Source organism: Sturnira hondurensis, unplaced genomic scaffold (assembly GCF_014824575.4).
Source record: "Sturnira hondurensis isolate 20B ecotype Veracruz unplaced genomic scaffold, ASM1482457v3 Scaffold0019433, whole genome shotgun sequence".
Taxonomy (NCBI): Eukaryota; Metazoa; Chordata; class Mammalia; order Chiroptera; family Phyllostomidae; genus Sturnira; species Sturnira hondurensis.
In genome coordinates this window covers 1,936,485-1,952,887 of record NW_028092064.1, presented here as the reverse complement: position 1 = coordinate 1,952,887, position 16,403 = coordinate 1,936,485, and the positions used below count along the sequence as shown (strand labels likewise).

At 40.5% G+C, this 16,403-nt stretch overlaps 1 protein-coding gene across 1 annotated transcript; it reads left to right on the top strand.

Moving 5' to 3' along the window:
- Positions 1-9,311: 9,311 nt before the first annotated feature.
- On the top strand, positions 9,312-15,887 carry LOC118974500 (olfactory receptor 4A5-like). Its single transcript, XM_037027942.1, has 2 exons — positions 9,312-10,212; positions 15,868-15,887. The coding sequence occupies exons 1-2, from the start codon at positions 9,312-9,314 to the stop codon at positions 15,885-15,887; spliced, it is 921 nt and encodes a 306-aa protein (XP_036883837.1).
- Positions 15,888-16,403: the final 516 nt, after the last annotated feature.

Sequence of the window (16,403 nt, the reverse complement as noted above, 5' to 3'; positions counted from 1 at the left end):
TCTTAAAAAATTGTGGCAATTATAATGACTCAGGCTTTTAAAATCGCTTTCAAAAATTTTTTAACCCATGTAGAATTTATTTTACAGTGAAAAAATAGCAAAGCTTATTTTTTCTAAATAGATAAAATAATTTGTTTTTTGATTCATTACATTAACAATTAAATACTTTCTATTTACTGTGTGAAATTTTATACACCTACAAGGTTCAGTGTTAGGGCTGTTCCTCCTTTTCCTCCTCATCCTGCTTCTGTTAGTTCAGGGAAAACCTGACTGAGTTTCTTTCGGTGTGGACTGAGGTCACTTTCTAGAGATCAGCTGATTGCTGGGAGGGTACAAGATGAGTATGTTCATAAGAATGGTGCCTAGTAGGGATGGCTAGGATATTAGGCTGTTCTGAGTCCTCCTTTATGGTTTTTTTCCATGTAGATAAAGGACTATGTAGACAAAGTGTCTCCAGTGACATTGTCAGACTTGTTAAATGGCAACTCAGGGCTCCCAGAGGGAGGCAGCTGAAGGTGTCAGTCCAGTTAAGATGTTTTTATTTTTCAATTGTTGTTGATGGTAATATGTAGAGAATTTAACCAATGCATGTATTTGTTTTCCAGTTGTGAGTCCTATTTTAGTCGAGAATACCTTATCATTTCAGATAGCTTTTCTAAATTAAGGATATCTTTTCCACCCTTTGCCAATTAAACTCAAGAGAAGAACAGTGCTTAGATGTATCATTTAAATCTTAAAAGTAATGTGTATAACCCTTGGGGTTGCTGGATTTTGACCATTTCTTTTGAAATGGTCAAAGCTGGAAACCACCAAGTTTTAGTGGGGTTAGCACATATTTAAAATCTTTAGCTGGTACAGATAGCTATTTAATGCCTCCTTATATAAGGCCCTTATGACAATATATGTGAAGATGCTCATTGGAGCCCATAGTAAACCATCCTAGGGAAATTACAGTAGAAGCCATCACAGACGTGATGTAGAGAGAGGCTCTTATTGGAAAATAATTCCTTTTTTAAAAGATTTTATTTATTTATCTTTAGAGGAGAAGGGAAGGATATAGGGAGAGAAATATCAATGTGTGGTTGCCTCTCCTGTGTCCCCCTCTGGGAACTGGTCTGCAACCCAGGCATGTGTCCTGACTGGGAATCGAACTGCGATAATCTGGTTTCTAGGCCCACGCTCAATCCACTGAGCTACACCAGCCAGGGATTCCTTTCTTGTAGCAAGTTACTCACTTGATCCTAGGCTGAAAATAAAGAACTGAATTAATGGACTAGAAATCATTGATTCAGCTGACATGTATTCAGGCCTTCAGAACTACACAGCTGTGATTACTGGACCATTCAATAGTTGAAATATCAACTTCAGTAAATCCCCCAAGCCTTCACTTCTCTGCCTCTGAGATGAGGGCCTCTAACATGTAGTTGGGGCATCCAACCTTTTGGCATCTCTGGGCCACACTGGAGGAAGAAGAGTTGTTTGGCCCATACATTACATACACAAACACTAATGCAAACTGATGAGCAAGAAAAAAGAAAGGTTTTAAGTGAATTTAGGATTTTGCATTAGGCTGCATTCATAGCCATCCTGGGCTGGACATGGCCTGTGGACAGCTGGTTACACACTCCTGGGAGTAAGGACCTCCTTTTTTAGGGATATGGCTGATAAAGGGACCTAAGACTGGTTCTCCCTTCATTTGGGCTTAAATAATGTTTGCCTTACCTAAAGATTTCCTCAAATGAATCCCATTAATTCTGATTTTCTTTGTATAATTTTTTCTTTTGAAATTATAGGCTTTTCATCTATTTGTGTGTTATTCTTTCTTGGCAACCCCAAATCGTTTTCTCTGAGGATTGTTCTAGGGGAGAAAATTTTCATCACTTTATTTGAGTTTGTACCAAATACATTAATAAAGTAATCCACAATGACTTTATGTTCCCTTTCCTTTAAAATGGAAATGATATAAAAAGTCAGAGAGGCTGGGTCTGTCCATAAATGTAGAAGAATAATTTTTCTGATAGAAATATCTGAGAGATTTCTGAAAACTCAACTTTCTGCCTAAGCTGAAGTCTATCTTTAACTGGTTTTTGATTCTTTAGCTGTTTCCTTGTTATATTTTCCTTGGCATAGATATCTCTCATTGCTTGTAGAAATGTGTATAAAGTCCCAATTTTCTGGGATGAAGTTGCGGAGAGGAAGAGACATACTTATAATTAGGAAAAAGGGGTCTTTAGGGATATGCTGTTTGAGTGACTGAAAAGCAGAAGAGTTCTACTACCTGGGAGAACACCCAGTCATTGGCTACTTGAGGAAGATAAATCCCAGCACTTGTCTTGTTAGCTATAGAAATTAATGGTCAGAGACATGAATGGCGTCCTACTGTCTCATAGGAAAGTACTTGCTATTTACTTTACCACAATGTGCTGAGGAGAAGTACATTGAAATAACTACTTTCAGTGTTTTAAAATTTCTGGGGATTTGTATTGGCAAATAATGGATTTCACCAAGTTAATTTCCGCAAATTCAGCCAGTTTTTACACAGCCATGAGAACACAGGATTGTTGGTTTTCTTTGGAGGGATTTTCCCAGCAGGTGAGTGTGTTCAAGTATTTTACAAGTACACATTTATGTTTTATTTAAGTGTCTTTATATCCTAGATATCTGTGTTGGATACTGCAACCCTTGTGTCAAAGACTGAGGTGATGGGGAGTCTGTGTGGACACATGGGTAGTGCGGCTACATGAAGCTCTTTCCACATCTACTGATCTTTATACATTACTCAGTGTTCTATGGTCACACATAGATACATGAGGTACCCACAGTCACTGCCAATGAAAGAAGCTCTGATTTCAAAGACTAAGGGAAAGACCTGAGGTGAGTTCTTAGAAGAACGAAAATTCATGCAGTATATTTAAATGTTGCTAATGTCTTCAATATACATATTTTCATTGGAAGAAATCTGAATTAAGAAAATTAAGGTAGCAAAATAAGGAAATGAACCAGAATATACAAAAAGTGTTTGGAGTTTAGCATTACAGCCTGACAGGTATTTCTTGTTTGTTTTGTTAAATAACAAAGGGAAACATTCAATGCCTTCCCAATAAACTAATGGGTTCATAGTCTTGGTTCATAGGGTATTGCATTTTATATGGTAAATTAACATTTGTAATTATTCTAAAACCTTTAAATCAGATCATTTATGATACAGCATCTGTATATTGCTTTGTGTATTTACCACCCAAAGTCAGATCTTTTTCTTTCATCACATATATGACCCCCTTTACCCTTCACTTTGGGGTAACCAGCATGCTGTTACCCTTTACTCTCCCCCCTTCCGTTTGAGGTAACCAGCATACTCTTATCTGTGCCTGTGAGTTTTTGTTTGCTTTTCTCCCTCGTTCGTGTGTTGCTTACAATTTTCTTTCCCACATATGGGTGAAATCATATGGTCCTTGACTTTTTTTCTCTGACTGATTTCACTTAGTAGAATCTCCCAGTCCATCCACATTGTTGCAATGGCAGGGTTTCATCTTTTCTCATGTGGAGTAGTATTGTGTGTATGTGCCTCATCTCTTTTATCCAGTTACCCACTGAAGGACACTTTGGTTGTTTTCATGTCTTGGTCACCACGAATAAGGCTCCAATGAACATAGGGGTGCTTATTTCTCATGTCACCCCCAAACTTAGTATAAAATTAATGAGAAAATTTAAAATTGTAATGTAGCAATGTGTTAAATGGGGAGAAATAGCTTCCTATTCAATTCTAGAAACTTGATATGAGATTTTTTATTTTTTATTTTGAAATTCTAAAATTATACTTTACATTCAATATTATTCTGTACTAGTTTCAGGGCTACAGCAAAGTGTTTCAGGGCCACACAGTCATATACTCCACAGTGAGTTCCCCTTGATACTTAAAGTACAACCCTGCCCCATACATAGTTATTACAATGTTATCAACAATATTTCCCATGTGGGATTTATTTCTTTTTATTTTTTTTCTTTTTATTTTTAATATAATTTTTATTTAATTCTTGTTCAAGTACAGGTTCCTGTCTCATATTCCCAACCCATGTGGGATTTAGATTCAGATATGGAAGCTTGATCTGTGTGAACATTTTCAAAACTGTAATTCATAGATGGAGACAATAGTATGGTGGTTACCAGAGGGAATGTAGGTGTTAGTAATGAAGTGTACAGGGACCAAGTCCATGATGATGGAAGATGTTTTCAATTTGGGTGGTGGGCAACACTGCAATATACAGACCATGTATCATAAAAATGCACACTTGAAACTTATATGAGCTTACTAACTAATGCCATCCCAATAAATTTAATAAAAAATTAGCACAGCAACCCATATTGGTACATATTTGAAAGGAACCTGTGTTCAGTGAAGTGCCTTGTTTATTATCACTTACAAAATCATAGAATTGTAATTTTAAAGTAGTTTAGAGGGTATTTTTTATTAGTATAAAACTTTAATTTATCTCTTTAATAAGCCATACTCTTAAGAAACTAAGTTAAATGTTGTTTATTTTATTATTTTTTTAATTTTTTTTTAGTGAGTGGAGAAGGGAAGGAGAAAGAGAGAAAGAGAAACATCAATGTTGGTTGTCCCCCACATGACCCCCACCGGGGACTTGGCCCACAACCCAGGCATATGCACTGACCAGGAACCAAATCGTGACCCTCTGGTTCATAGCCCATGCTCAATCCACTGAGCTACACCAGCCAGGCCAAATTATGTTTTTTTAAATAGACCAGTGTTAATCTAGCAGTTTAAGTTGAAAGTCTAATAATACTATCTGTCAGGTTTTATAGTATTGGATGTTTGATGACTTAAACAATAGAGAATACATTATATACCCATTTTCTACATCTAAATAATTTAACTGGCTAGATTTATTCTGGAGAAATCTAACATTGATGATTAGTAAGAGTAAGGACACTAGATACATCCTGCATAAAGTAAGGAGAGAGAAAAAGGAATTGGATATAGAGCACCTTATATTCTCATGCTCTTCAATAGGTGTGCCTTTATCAGCCTACAGCTTCAAGAATAGTAGAGCTTCTGAATACACTGGAAGCAGCAATGTGAATGAGGCAGGAAGAGTGGTCGTCACAGTTGGCTTGTAAGGAAAGATCTACCTTTCAGCACATCCTTCCTCCCACCCCCTCCATATCTATGGGAATGGAATGAGCTTGTCTATCTTTGAACTTAAATGATTTTGTAACTTTCCTCTGGAAAAAATAAGCAAGAAATTTAGGTCTGTGTTTATAGTTGTACAAGTCTTCTCTCTTGTTTAACACTGTCCTTCATCTTCAGACGTAGAGGAATCTGAGAAATAATTATTTAAAAAACTTTTTGGAATTCCTGTATTATGCTGTGTCTTGTGTTTATTTTTTTGTGGCATCTTATTATGCCTCCCGAGTAAACCCTGGAAGTCTTAGGGGATCAACTTCTAAAATTCCTCAAGAAAGGATATTTTTTTGAAGAAGAGTTTTTCAAAGACTATCACTTAATTATCACATTAATATTCTCATTACTTGTGGATATTTATTTCTTAAATAGAATTTCTCCTTCCTGATTTGATCTTTTTAAAATTTTATCCTATACAATTCTTTCTATGATGTATGGATCCTACTTTTTCCATGTTATTCAGCTTGCTTCTAGTTCAAATACATTCCATCACAGGTGAATACTACTACTCATGTATAATCCAATAGATAATTCCTGAGATGTATCATCTTAGCCTATGCCTAAATAGGACTTCATAGATTATAATACTGTTTTTATCCTTTGTCTATGTCTATAATTCTTACCACATTGACAAAGACTCAGATGATTCCTTGTGATACAATGTTGATAGTGAAGCATTCAAGAACATTAATGATAGTTATCACTTATTGAACGTTTATTGGGTGCCAGCCAGTATTCTAGGTATTTATTTATTTTATTTTTTTTAAAATATATTTTATTGATTATACCATTACAGTTGTTCTATTCCCCCCCTTCAATCCCCTCCACTTGCACCCTTCCTCCCCCACCATTCTCCCCCCCTTAGTTTATAACCCCCCTCAATTTCTTTGGATTCTATATTTCCCCCACTATTCTCGCCCTCCCCCTATCAATTTTCTGCCTACCATCTATACTATTTTCTGTGCCTTCTCCCCCCTTCCCCCCTCCCACCCCCCTGTTTCTAACCCTCCATGTGTTCTTCATTTCTATGGTTCCACTCCTGATATAGCTGTCCTCTTGGTTTGCTTTTGTTTTAGGTGTGGTTGTTAATAACTGTGTGTTTGCTGTCCTTTCACTGTTAATATTTTTCATCTTCTTTTTCTTATATAAGTCCCTTTAGCATTTCATATAATAAGGGCTTGGTGCTGATGAACTCCTTGAACTTGACCTTATCTGAGAAGCACTTTATCTGTCCTTCCATTCTAAATGAAAGTTTTGCTGGATAAAGCAATCTTGGCTGTAGGTCTTTGGATTTCATGACTTGGAATACTTCTTTCCAGCCCCTTCTTGCCTGTAAGGTCTCTTTTGAGAAATCCGCTGACAGTCTGATGGGTACTCCTTTGTAGGTGACTGTCCCCTTATCCCTTGCTGCTTCTAGGATTCTCTCCTTCATTTTGGTCTTGGCTAATGTAATTATGATGTGCCTTGGTGTGTTCCTTCTTGGGTCCAACTTCTTTGGCACTCTCTGAGCTTCCTGGATTTCCTGGAAGTCTATTTCCTTTGCCAGACTGGGGAAGTTCTCCTTTATTATTTGTTCAAATACGTTTTCCACTCGTGGCTGTTTCTTTCCCCCTTCTGGTACCCCTATAATTCAGATGTTGGAACGTTTAAAGATGTCCTGGAGGTTCCTAAGCCTCTCCTCATTTTTTTGAATTCTCATTTCTTCATTCCTTTCTGGTGGGATGTTTTGTTCTTCCTTTTGGTCCATTACATTGATTTGAGTCCCAGTTTCCTTTCCATCACTATTGGTTTCCTGTGCATCTCCCTTCATTTCAATTAGTTTAGCCTCCATATGTTCCTCTAATTTGTAACTTTGTTCCTCTATTTTGTGACTATGTTCTACCAGTTCTGTGAGCATCCTGATAAATAGTGTCCTGAATTGTGCTTCTGAGAGGCTGGCAATTTCCCGGTCGCTTAGTTATTGGCTCTGGGACTTTGAGTTCTTTTTGCGTCATCTTTCGGGTTATTCGTGCCTGTTCCATAGCAGGATCAGAGCCCTAAAGTGTTCACTAGAACAGGGCAACTCAGTCGCTGGGTTGTGACGTTGTATGTGGGTGCGGGGTCAGAGAGGGACTCTGGCGTCCCGTCTGCCGTGTGCCGCCATGGCCCTCACCAGTGCCGCAGTTGCTGCTGTCACCGGGTCCACGCATTTCGTCCCACTGCACGCGAGTGTGCCACTGCCATTGGCCCTCGCCCCCTGGGGCCTGCATGGTCTGTCTCACTGTGCGCGAATATGCACCCGCGGTCTGCCCTGCACCCCAACTGGTTCCCGTCTGCCTGCGCGCCTGGGTCGGGGGCCCTGTCCTGCCCGACCGTGCTCGCTGCTGGCTCCGCCCCTCTTACCGTCCCCGTTGAAGGGTTAGATGTAGTCGGACTTCCGTCTAATTCAATTTTCTGTCCTTTGGTTGTGTCTTTGTTTCTCCAAAGCTTTGTTGTATTCAAACTTGGTTGTGGGAGAAGGCACAGTGTTGCCACCTATGCCTCCATCTTGGCAGAAGTCCTCTAGGTATTTATTTGTAATAAAGCAACAACCCAAGGGGCACACTCTATTGTTATCCCCGTTGTAAAAACGATGAAACTGAGGCACAGAAAGGTTTATTTGGTTGCCCAAGGTCACATAGTAGTAAGTGGCGAGGCTAGGATTTCAGTACAAGGCAACGTGTCTCCAGAGTCCATGTGATTTGTCACTGTGCTGCACTCTCCCTGAAAGGGTGTTTTGAGTATTAAATAAGAATACACTGAAGAGAATAACTCACAATCAGTATTTGGTTTTTGTAATGATAAATTGCCACTTACCACTGGGTAGCCTTTTTGAGGAACAGTTATAGGCTGGATATTTCTATTTTATTACAAAAATATGAAAGAGTCAGTAGAAAAGAATGTAAGATGGGGTTGCACAAAGAGTCCCATGGAAGGTAAGAGTGGACAAGGTTTCTGAGATTGTCTAGTTCCAGCCATTTATTTTTGAAAGAGCAAACTGAGACAGAGATGGAATTACATTTAGAAATGACTCAACCCCATGCCTTCTTACGCTGACATTGGGCCCTTCCCATGAGTATGCTGATTTTGGGAATCTGGGCACCAAAGCTCCATTTCTGAGCACTCTCAGTACCTTGGAGGAATTATAAATATAACCATGTTTCATTGTATTTTTCTCTCTATTCAGTGTCTGAAAAGAATTCTCACTTCTCAATACCTGGGTCACTGCAAGAGTATTGAACGAAATAATTCCTGCTGGTAACATAAGAGTTCATGATTGTCATGAGTCAGTGAAGTTCAAAAATATTTGATGAAAATCTAAATAGTGTCTCTGTGTTGAGGGTTGTAGGATAGACAAAGATTACATAACTTCTTAAAAAGCCAATACTATAAAAAAGAAGCAGGAGAATTGATGACCATCACAAAGTTCAACTGGGTAATTGCTTTAGGGAACAGTTGGTCAATTTTGTCATAATTTGATGTATTCCAGTCTGTGGAAATTTAATGAGAGATCCATGAAGACTGAACATCCTTTGAGATATAAAGGACTGAATACCTAATAGCAATTTATCATAATTGAAGTGCATTATTCAAAAAAAGACATTATTTTTGATGCTATATCAGTTATATTACAAGGTCCTCCCCACAAATATTGCCAACTCACAGGACTGACATCATGCCAATTTATTTAGAGATTTTGTTTTGCTTCTACCAGAGAGTAAGTCACTGCTGACTTGTGTGCCCAGGACTGACAGTTTAACTAGGCTCTATGAAAGACACAGCTGGCTGTGGGGCCTTTGATACTTTTCTCTGTCGACCATCTACTAAGACCAAGGGAGAAAACCTTGATTTGTAGCCGAAACCAAAACCTCTGAAGAGAAACAGAATTGTGAAGGGAAGATGCAATAGGCTATTAAGAAGAACTCACAGATCTTCACCAGAACTTTATTGTGTGTAAACCCCTGTAGAAGATAAAATAATGAATATATACTCCAAGATATACTGGATGTAATCATAGTGTGTTCATCATTTCATTACAGGTCGCTTCTCCTGACCTCTCCTCGTAGAAAGAGGCTTTAGAGAAGACTGAATGGAATATAGTAACAATGTGACAGAATTTGTCCTCCTGGGCCTCACTCAGGATCCTGGGGGCCAAAAAGCATTATTTGTCATATTTTTACTCATTTACCTTGTGACTCTGGTGGGCAACCTGCTCATTGTGGTGACTGTTCTTGCCAGCCCCTCTCTGGGCTCCCCCATGTACTTTTTCCTTGTCTATCTGTCACTCCTTGATGCAGTGTATTCCACCGTCAGTTCACCCAAATTGATCATAAACCTACTCTGTGGTCAAAAGACAATTTCCTTCTCAGGATGCATGGGACAGCTCTTTCTGGAACACCTTTTTGGAGGTGCTGAGATCTTCCTGCTGGTGGCCATGGCCTATGATCGCTATGTGGCCATCTGTAAACCACTGCACTACATAACCATCATGAATAGACAGGTTTGCATCCTGCTGTTGGTGGTGTCCTCAGCTGGAGGTTTTGTTCATTCTCTGATTCAACTTATCTTTGTGTACACCCTCCCCTTTTGTGGCCCCAATGTCATTGACCACTTCATGTGTGACATGTACCCACTATTAGAACTTGCCTGCAGTGACACCTATGTCTTAGGCCTCACTATGGTTGCCAATGGTGGAGTGATCTGTACGGTTGTCTTTATTTGTTTACTAACATCCTATGGAGTAATCCTAAATTCCCTTAAAACTCACAGTCAGGAAGGGAGGCGCAAAGCCCTGTCTACTTGTTTTTCCCACATCACGGTGGTTGTTCTCTTTTTTGTTCCCTGCATTTATATGTATGTTAGACCTGTTTCTAACTTCCCTATTGATAAATTCATAAGTGTGGCTTATATGCTTATCACTCCGATGTTGAATCCTCTAATATACACTTTGAGAAATTCAGAAATGACAAATGCTATGAAGAAACTGTGGTGTAGGATGTTAGCTATAGATAGACTGAGAATGTGTCATTCATATTGAATGCACCTGTTACTAATTCTGAAGCAACAAACAAGTAGTTCATTCTAACAGTGGATAAGTTAGTCAACCTAATGAGTTTTCTTGGGATGCTTTTCTTTATTCATAGAAGGTGTCAAAAAGTAGAAGGAATTGTCCTGTGGTGTTAAAATCAATCTAAAGCAGAAATTCTGAAGGGTGAATAAAAAGGCAGAGATATTTTTCCTATTATTAACAAAATAAACAAAGTCACCTTGTAACTTTTTTTATTGTTCAGTTAGAGTTGTCCTGATTTTATTTCTGTTGCTCTTCCCTGCCCCACACCACCAACCCCCACCTCATGGTCAATGTATCCCACACTGTGCATGCCCATGAATTCCTTATTCATGTTTTTTGGCTTGCCTCTTCCCCTTTTCTCTACTATACCCCTCCCTCCTCCACTCTGATCATTGTCAGTTTGTTCTCTATCATTTATACTGAAATGTGATATAGAATAATTTATTTTTCCCTTAGAAAGTGAAAAGCAAGTTACCTTGAAAAATTTGGTTTTACTCCAAATAATGATAAATCAATTTGGGTAATGTTTAGAATGAATCTCTGGGGGGATGGGAGAAAATGGCGGCGGAGTAGGACAGAGCGATTGCAGTTCTCCTGCACTTGGGGGAAAATCCTGGCAGATTTACAGAACAGCAGCGCAATCAATTCCCCAACCAACAATTCCCCAGCATTTATGAAAATAAGAGACCAGAGATAGTGACGAACCAGACAGCTAGAGGTCCTTGGAATCTCAGGGACGCGAGTAAGGACGGAGGCGGCCAGACCAGCGGCAGCCATTAGCCGGCGCCTAAAGACCTCGGATCCGCGGCTGCTGCAGCGGTTGGAGCCCAGAGGCTTCCTTCCATCTGTGCCCAGCGACAAGGGCGTCTGCCACGGAGAACTCATCGGGAGCCTGGCAACCCTGAGAAAAGTCAAGGGCAGCGGCAGCAGTGGTGGCGGCGGAAGGACGGCAGCCATTGGCCGGCGCATAAAGACCTTGGAGCCTTGGCTGCCTCAGCGGTCGGGGCCCAGAGGCTTCCCCCTGAGCCCAGCGACAGGGGCGTCTGACACAGAGGACTCATCAGGACCCCAGCACCTGTGAGTAAAGACAAAAGTGGCAGCGGCAGGGCCGGCAGCCCTCGGGAGCCAGGCACCCCAGAGTAAAGTCTACAGCAGTGGCGGGACCAGCAGCCATTGGCCGGCGCGTAAAGACGTTGGAGCTGCTGCTTCCGCAGCTTCCAGGGCCCAGAGGCTTCTGTCTACCCCCAGTGTCGGGGCGTCTGCCACAGAGGACTCAGCGGGAGCCCAGCAACTGTGAGTAAAGACAAAAGTGGCAGTGGCAGGACCGGCTGCCCTGGGCCAGCCCAAAACGCCTCAGAGCCGCCACTGCCACTGTGTTAAGGGTGTAGAGGCTTCCGTCTGTGGCCAGTGCCACGGAGGACTCATAGGGAGCCCAGCACCCAGTGGAGGATTGGGCCGGCTACGGGGTCCCTGGAAGAGCTGGCTCCCTCCCTCACCATCTAGGAGGGGCTGGGTGGCAGAGATCTGTCTGCCTAGGTGTGCAGGGAGGGTGGCAAGGACAGGGGGCCGTGTTCAGTTGCGATCTCTGTGGTCGTCAGCCCACCAGCCTGCCAGCCCAGGAAATTTGAGAGGAGCATTGTCCTAACCAGTCAGGTTGGGGATTGGGCTGGGCTGAGAGGCACGCTTTCTGGAGAAGTTTTTACTGGAAAGTGGACTGAGGTGTTCTGTGAAGGCAGCTTGACTTGCTTCTCACCGAGCCACAGGACAGTACCAGATCCCGTGGGACCAAGGCAGCCTGTCAGGTGGGCGGGCGCCTGCACCCCAGTCTGGTAGTCTGGCTGGTGGGCGAGTATGTGCCTGGGCGTACAACCCAGCCCACAGAGGGGTCCCACCGAAACCAGAAAACGCGGATTGGACCTTTTGAAACCAACAAGGAAGGAGTTTTTGTTCTTGGTTTTTTTTTTGTTTTTTTTGTTTTTGTTTTTTACTTTTATTTTTAAACTTTTTTCAGTAATCGTATATATGTTTTAATTTTATTGTTGCTGTATCTTTCAGTACTCTGTTCCTCTCCTTTCTTTTTTCCTGTTTTAGTCCCTCTTCATTTCACGCCAAACTTATTGCTTTTTCCTCACTTCTCTTCCCCTTTTTTTGTGTGTTTGTTTGTTTGTTTGTTTGTTGCTTTCGATAGCACTGTAAATACTTCACAACACATCTCTCCAGTCTTAGCCCACTTTACAGGTTCCTGAATTCTATTACTGTAGTGATTAACTCTACTTGCTCACACGCTACNGTGTCTCTGAGACCATCTGTATTGCATAGATACACGGGAACTTGAAACAACCCACCTGTGTGCGCAGCTGTCTCCAGGTGTCAAGTCTATACAGAAGTTATGGCACTTAAGCCTCAACTTTTAGAGATCTCCGAAGTGTTGGACCCCCAAGATGACAAGTATTTAATTAGATAGAGTATCTAGTATACTACTGAAATCATAAACCTACACAACATTTAATGAAACTGTTGAGAGAAGATGGCAGCAAGGTAGGTGGGAACAGAGCCCAGTTATCCCTCTGCAAAGCTGAAACAGCTGGCTGATTTTCAAAGGAACAGAGTGAACAGCCAATGGAATTTCAGCTTATATGAAATTTGGAGGCAAAAAATTGCAGAGCACATTGCAAAACAAATGGTGAGGAGATTGCCCTGGGACAGCAAGATGACTAGAATCTGTGGGGTCCAAGGCTGCTGTGGCCTCTGACCCAGCACCTGTTGATGATATGGGCAGGAATGTTAGATAACCAGCTCCCTCCTTTATCAGAGCAGGGAGGGCAGCCTGGCATCAGAAGGGACGTGGATGGATCCTGGAAGTTGCTGGGAGGAATAGAGACAAAGTGGGAGACACACAGAGGCAGTATACATCCATTGGCTGTGGACCTCAGCACCAGGAAAATTGGGGTCCTAGGCTACACCTGGAGAAGGGAGGAGTGGGGCCATGTGGGACCTTGACTTGGATAGACTCCAGACTGCTTGGAAAGTTACCCAGTGTAGAAAGGCAGGTGATTGTTCAGATCTACTTCGTAAAGAACTCTCAGCACTGGCTGGATCACCTCGAGGAAGATTTCAGCTGCTCCCACCCACACACTGACAGCACACGCAGCTGACCAAAATCAGGCACCCCTCTTGTCTTAAGCTCCATACCCAAGACTGACTCATACCCAAAACTGACTCATGCTGTGCACCCAGAGACTAAGTGGCTGATTTGAGCCTGGCAGCTCACAGAGGACCTGGGCCAGCAGAGGCCAGGAAACTGTGAATATATTGTAACCCACACCTGGTCCCCATACTCTCAAAACCATAGGAAGAGAAAAAAAGCAAAGCCTATCCCCCTTCTTCCTGTGGTATCTAGGAAGACCAACAGAACTCACTGAACAGGTTTAAAGTCAACAGAAGGCTTAATATTTGTTTGCCTTTTTAAATCCTCTCTTCTTTTTCCTTTCGTTTGTGCTTCCCCCAGATGAAAAAATGAGACATGGAGTTACAAAGGGTCTAGAGACAGACTAAAGTGGGAGCACAAGGCTAACCCCCAAAACTGAGAAACTGAGACAAATGTCACTCGGCTATCCCATGGAGCGGGGATTTTATTGTTTATGTGTATTATTACTATCTTTTCATTATTTCTACCACACTTGCTAGATTTTTTTTCATTTCTCCCCTTATGTTTAATTTTCCACATTTTCTTTCTCTGTTTAATTGCATTGTTTGACTCGTTTTCCCTTTTTGCTCTTTATTGTCACTTCAATTACCTTTTTAATTCTCCTTCTTTCACTTCACCCATGTTCCAATAACACACAGCTCTTGACCAGGTACTTTTTATTCTGCTTACTCAAATTATATGTTTCTGCTTACTCAAATTATATGTTTCATTCTGCTTACTCAAATTATTGTTGTTCCAATAATGTTGCAAATAACTGTTCCATACAATTGTACATACCACATAGTAACACTTCCTCATCTTAGCCCAAGTCACTTCAATCCTGAGCATTATTATTACCGTAGTTAACTCTATTATCTCTCACACTACACCTACTTTCTATCCCTTACTCTCAATATACTTTATCACCTAACCTTGCTCTGTTTTCTGGATTCAGCTCACAATCATCCTCCCCTCTTACAAGAGTCCTTTCTCTCTTTCACCTTTTGTAAAAAGTGGCTAGATGGATGAAATACCATAGTTAAACTGATAGTTAACAAAAGAATCTCCTATCTTCTCTACTTGCTGGTACTTTAAACCCCATCAAATACTCTCCTGCTGTCTTAATCCATGTTGCCTACTCCCTGCCACTGATCACATACAAGAATAGGTGGGAGCTACAAACATCAGTATACCTGCTAGAGGAGAGAAACCACCAACAAAGGAAGCGCCAAAAGATAAAAACCCAACTACAACAAGAGAGCCCACACAAACAGAAGAAAGGGCAAACCTACAGCATCCAGCCCAGGAGATCAAACAGACCACACCACTGAACCTCATAGAATGCCTATCATAGAAGGGCACCTTACAAAGACAGCCAGCAAAGCAAAACATCAAGATGCACAGAAACAAACAAAAAGAGTCACCTAAAATGGGAGACAAAAAAAAGAACATGCGATCAAAAGGAATGGAAGACTCCCAACTAAAAGAGCTAAATGAAATGGAGGCAACCAAACTATCAGATATAGAATTCAAAATAATGATTATAAAGATGCTCAAGGAACTCACAGACAACTAAAAGGAACTGAGTGAGAACTACATCAGCAAGAAAAAGGAAATAGAAACTATAAACACAAACCAGGAAGAAATGAACAATAAAATGTCAGAAATAAGAAGAACACTAGAAAAAATTGCAAGCTGGCTCCATGAAGCAGGGGACCAAATCAGTGAGTTGAAGGACAATGTAAAAAACAGAAAAAAAAAAAAACGAGATAGAGCAAGAAAAGCAAAAGTAACTCAAAGAATGACGAGGTGGTAAGGGAATTGCACGACACATGAAATGGAATAATAGCTGTATAATAAAGATATCAGAAGGAGCGAAGAAGACCAAGAGGTAGAAAACCTGTTTGAACAAGTAATAATGGAAATAGGTGAGGGATTTAGAGGAACAAATACAAAAAGTACATGGACAACAACTAAGAAGAGTGGAAATGGGAGGGAGAGGGAAAGCATGGGGGGGCGTGTTGGGATGGGAGTAATAATCAGAAAACTGTACTTGAAAAATAATTAAATAATTTTTTTAAAAAAACTCAAGGAACAACAACAAAGACAGCCCAGAGCAGGTAGAAGAAAGGAAAAAAACAACATCAGAGCAGAATTAAATGACATAGAGACTAACAGCACAATTCTAAGAATCATTACATCCAGGAGTTGGATCTGCAAAAAGATAAGCAAAATTAACAAGCCTTTAAGCAGAGTCATCAACAAAAACAGTGAAAGGACTTAAATAAACACAATCAGAAATGAAATGGGGCAAATTACATCTGATACCACAGAAATACAAAATATTATAAGAAATTATTATGAAAAACTATATGCCAAAAAACTTAGGTAAAACTATGACAACCTAGGTAAAATGAAAAAAAAATGGCTAGAAAAATGTAATTTTCCTAACTCAATGAAGAAGAAGCAGGAAGTCTGAACAGACCAATAACAGCTGATGAAATTGAAGCACTAATCAAAAAAACTCTCAAACAACAAAAGCCCTGAACTAGATGGTTACACAAGAGACATCTACAAAGGATTTAAGGAAGAGCTAATACCTATCCTTTATAAACAATTACAAAAATTCCAAGAAGATAGAACACTCCAAATCTCTTCTTTATGAAGCCAGCATCATCCTAATCCCAAAACCAGATAAAGACACAAAAAAGAAAGAAAACTTTAAGCCAATATCACTATTGAAAATAGACACTAAAAACCTCAACAAAATATTGGCAAAATGCATTCAGCAATTCATTAAAGAAATCATACACCATTGACCAAGTGGGATTCATCCCAGGGATGCTGGGATGCTACAACATTCACAAAACAATAATAGTAATACATCACAGAAACAAAAGCAAAGAAAAATATCACATCAGCAT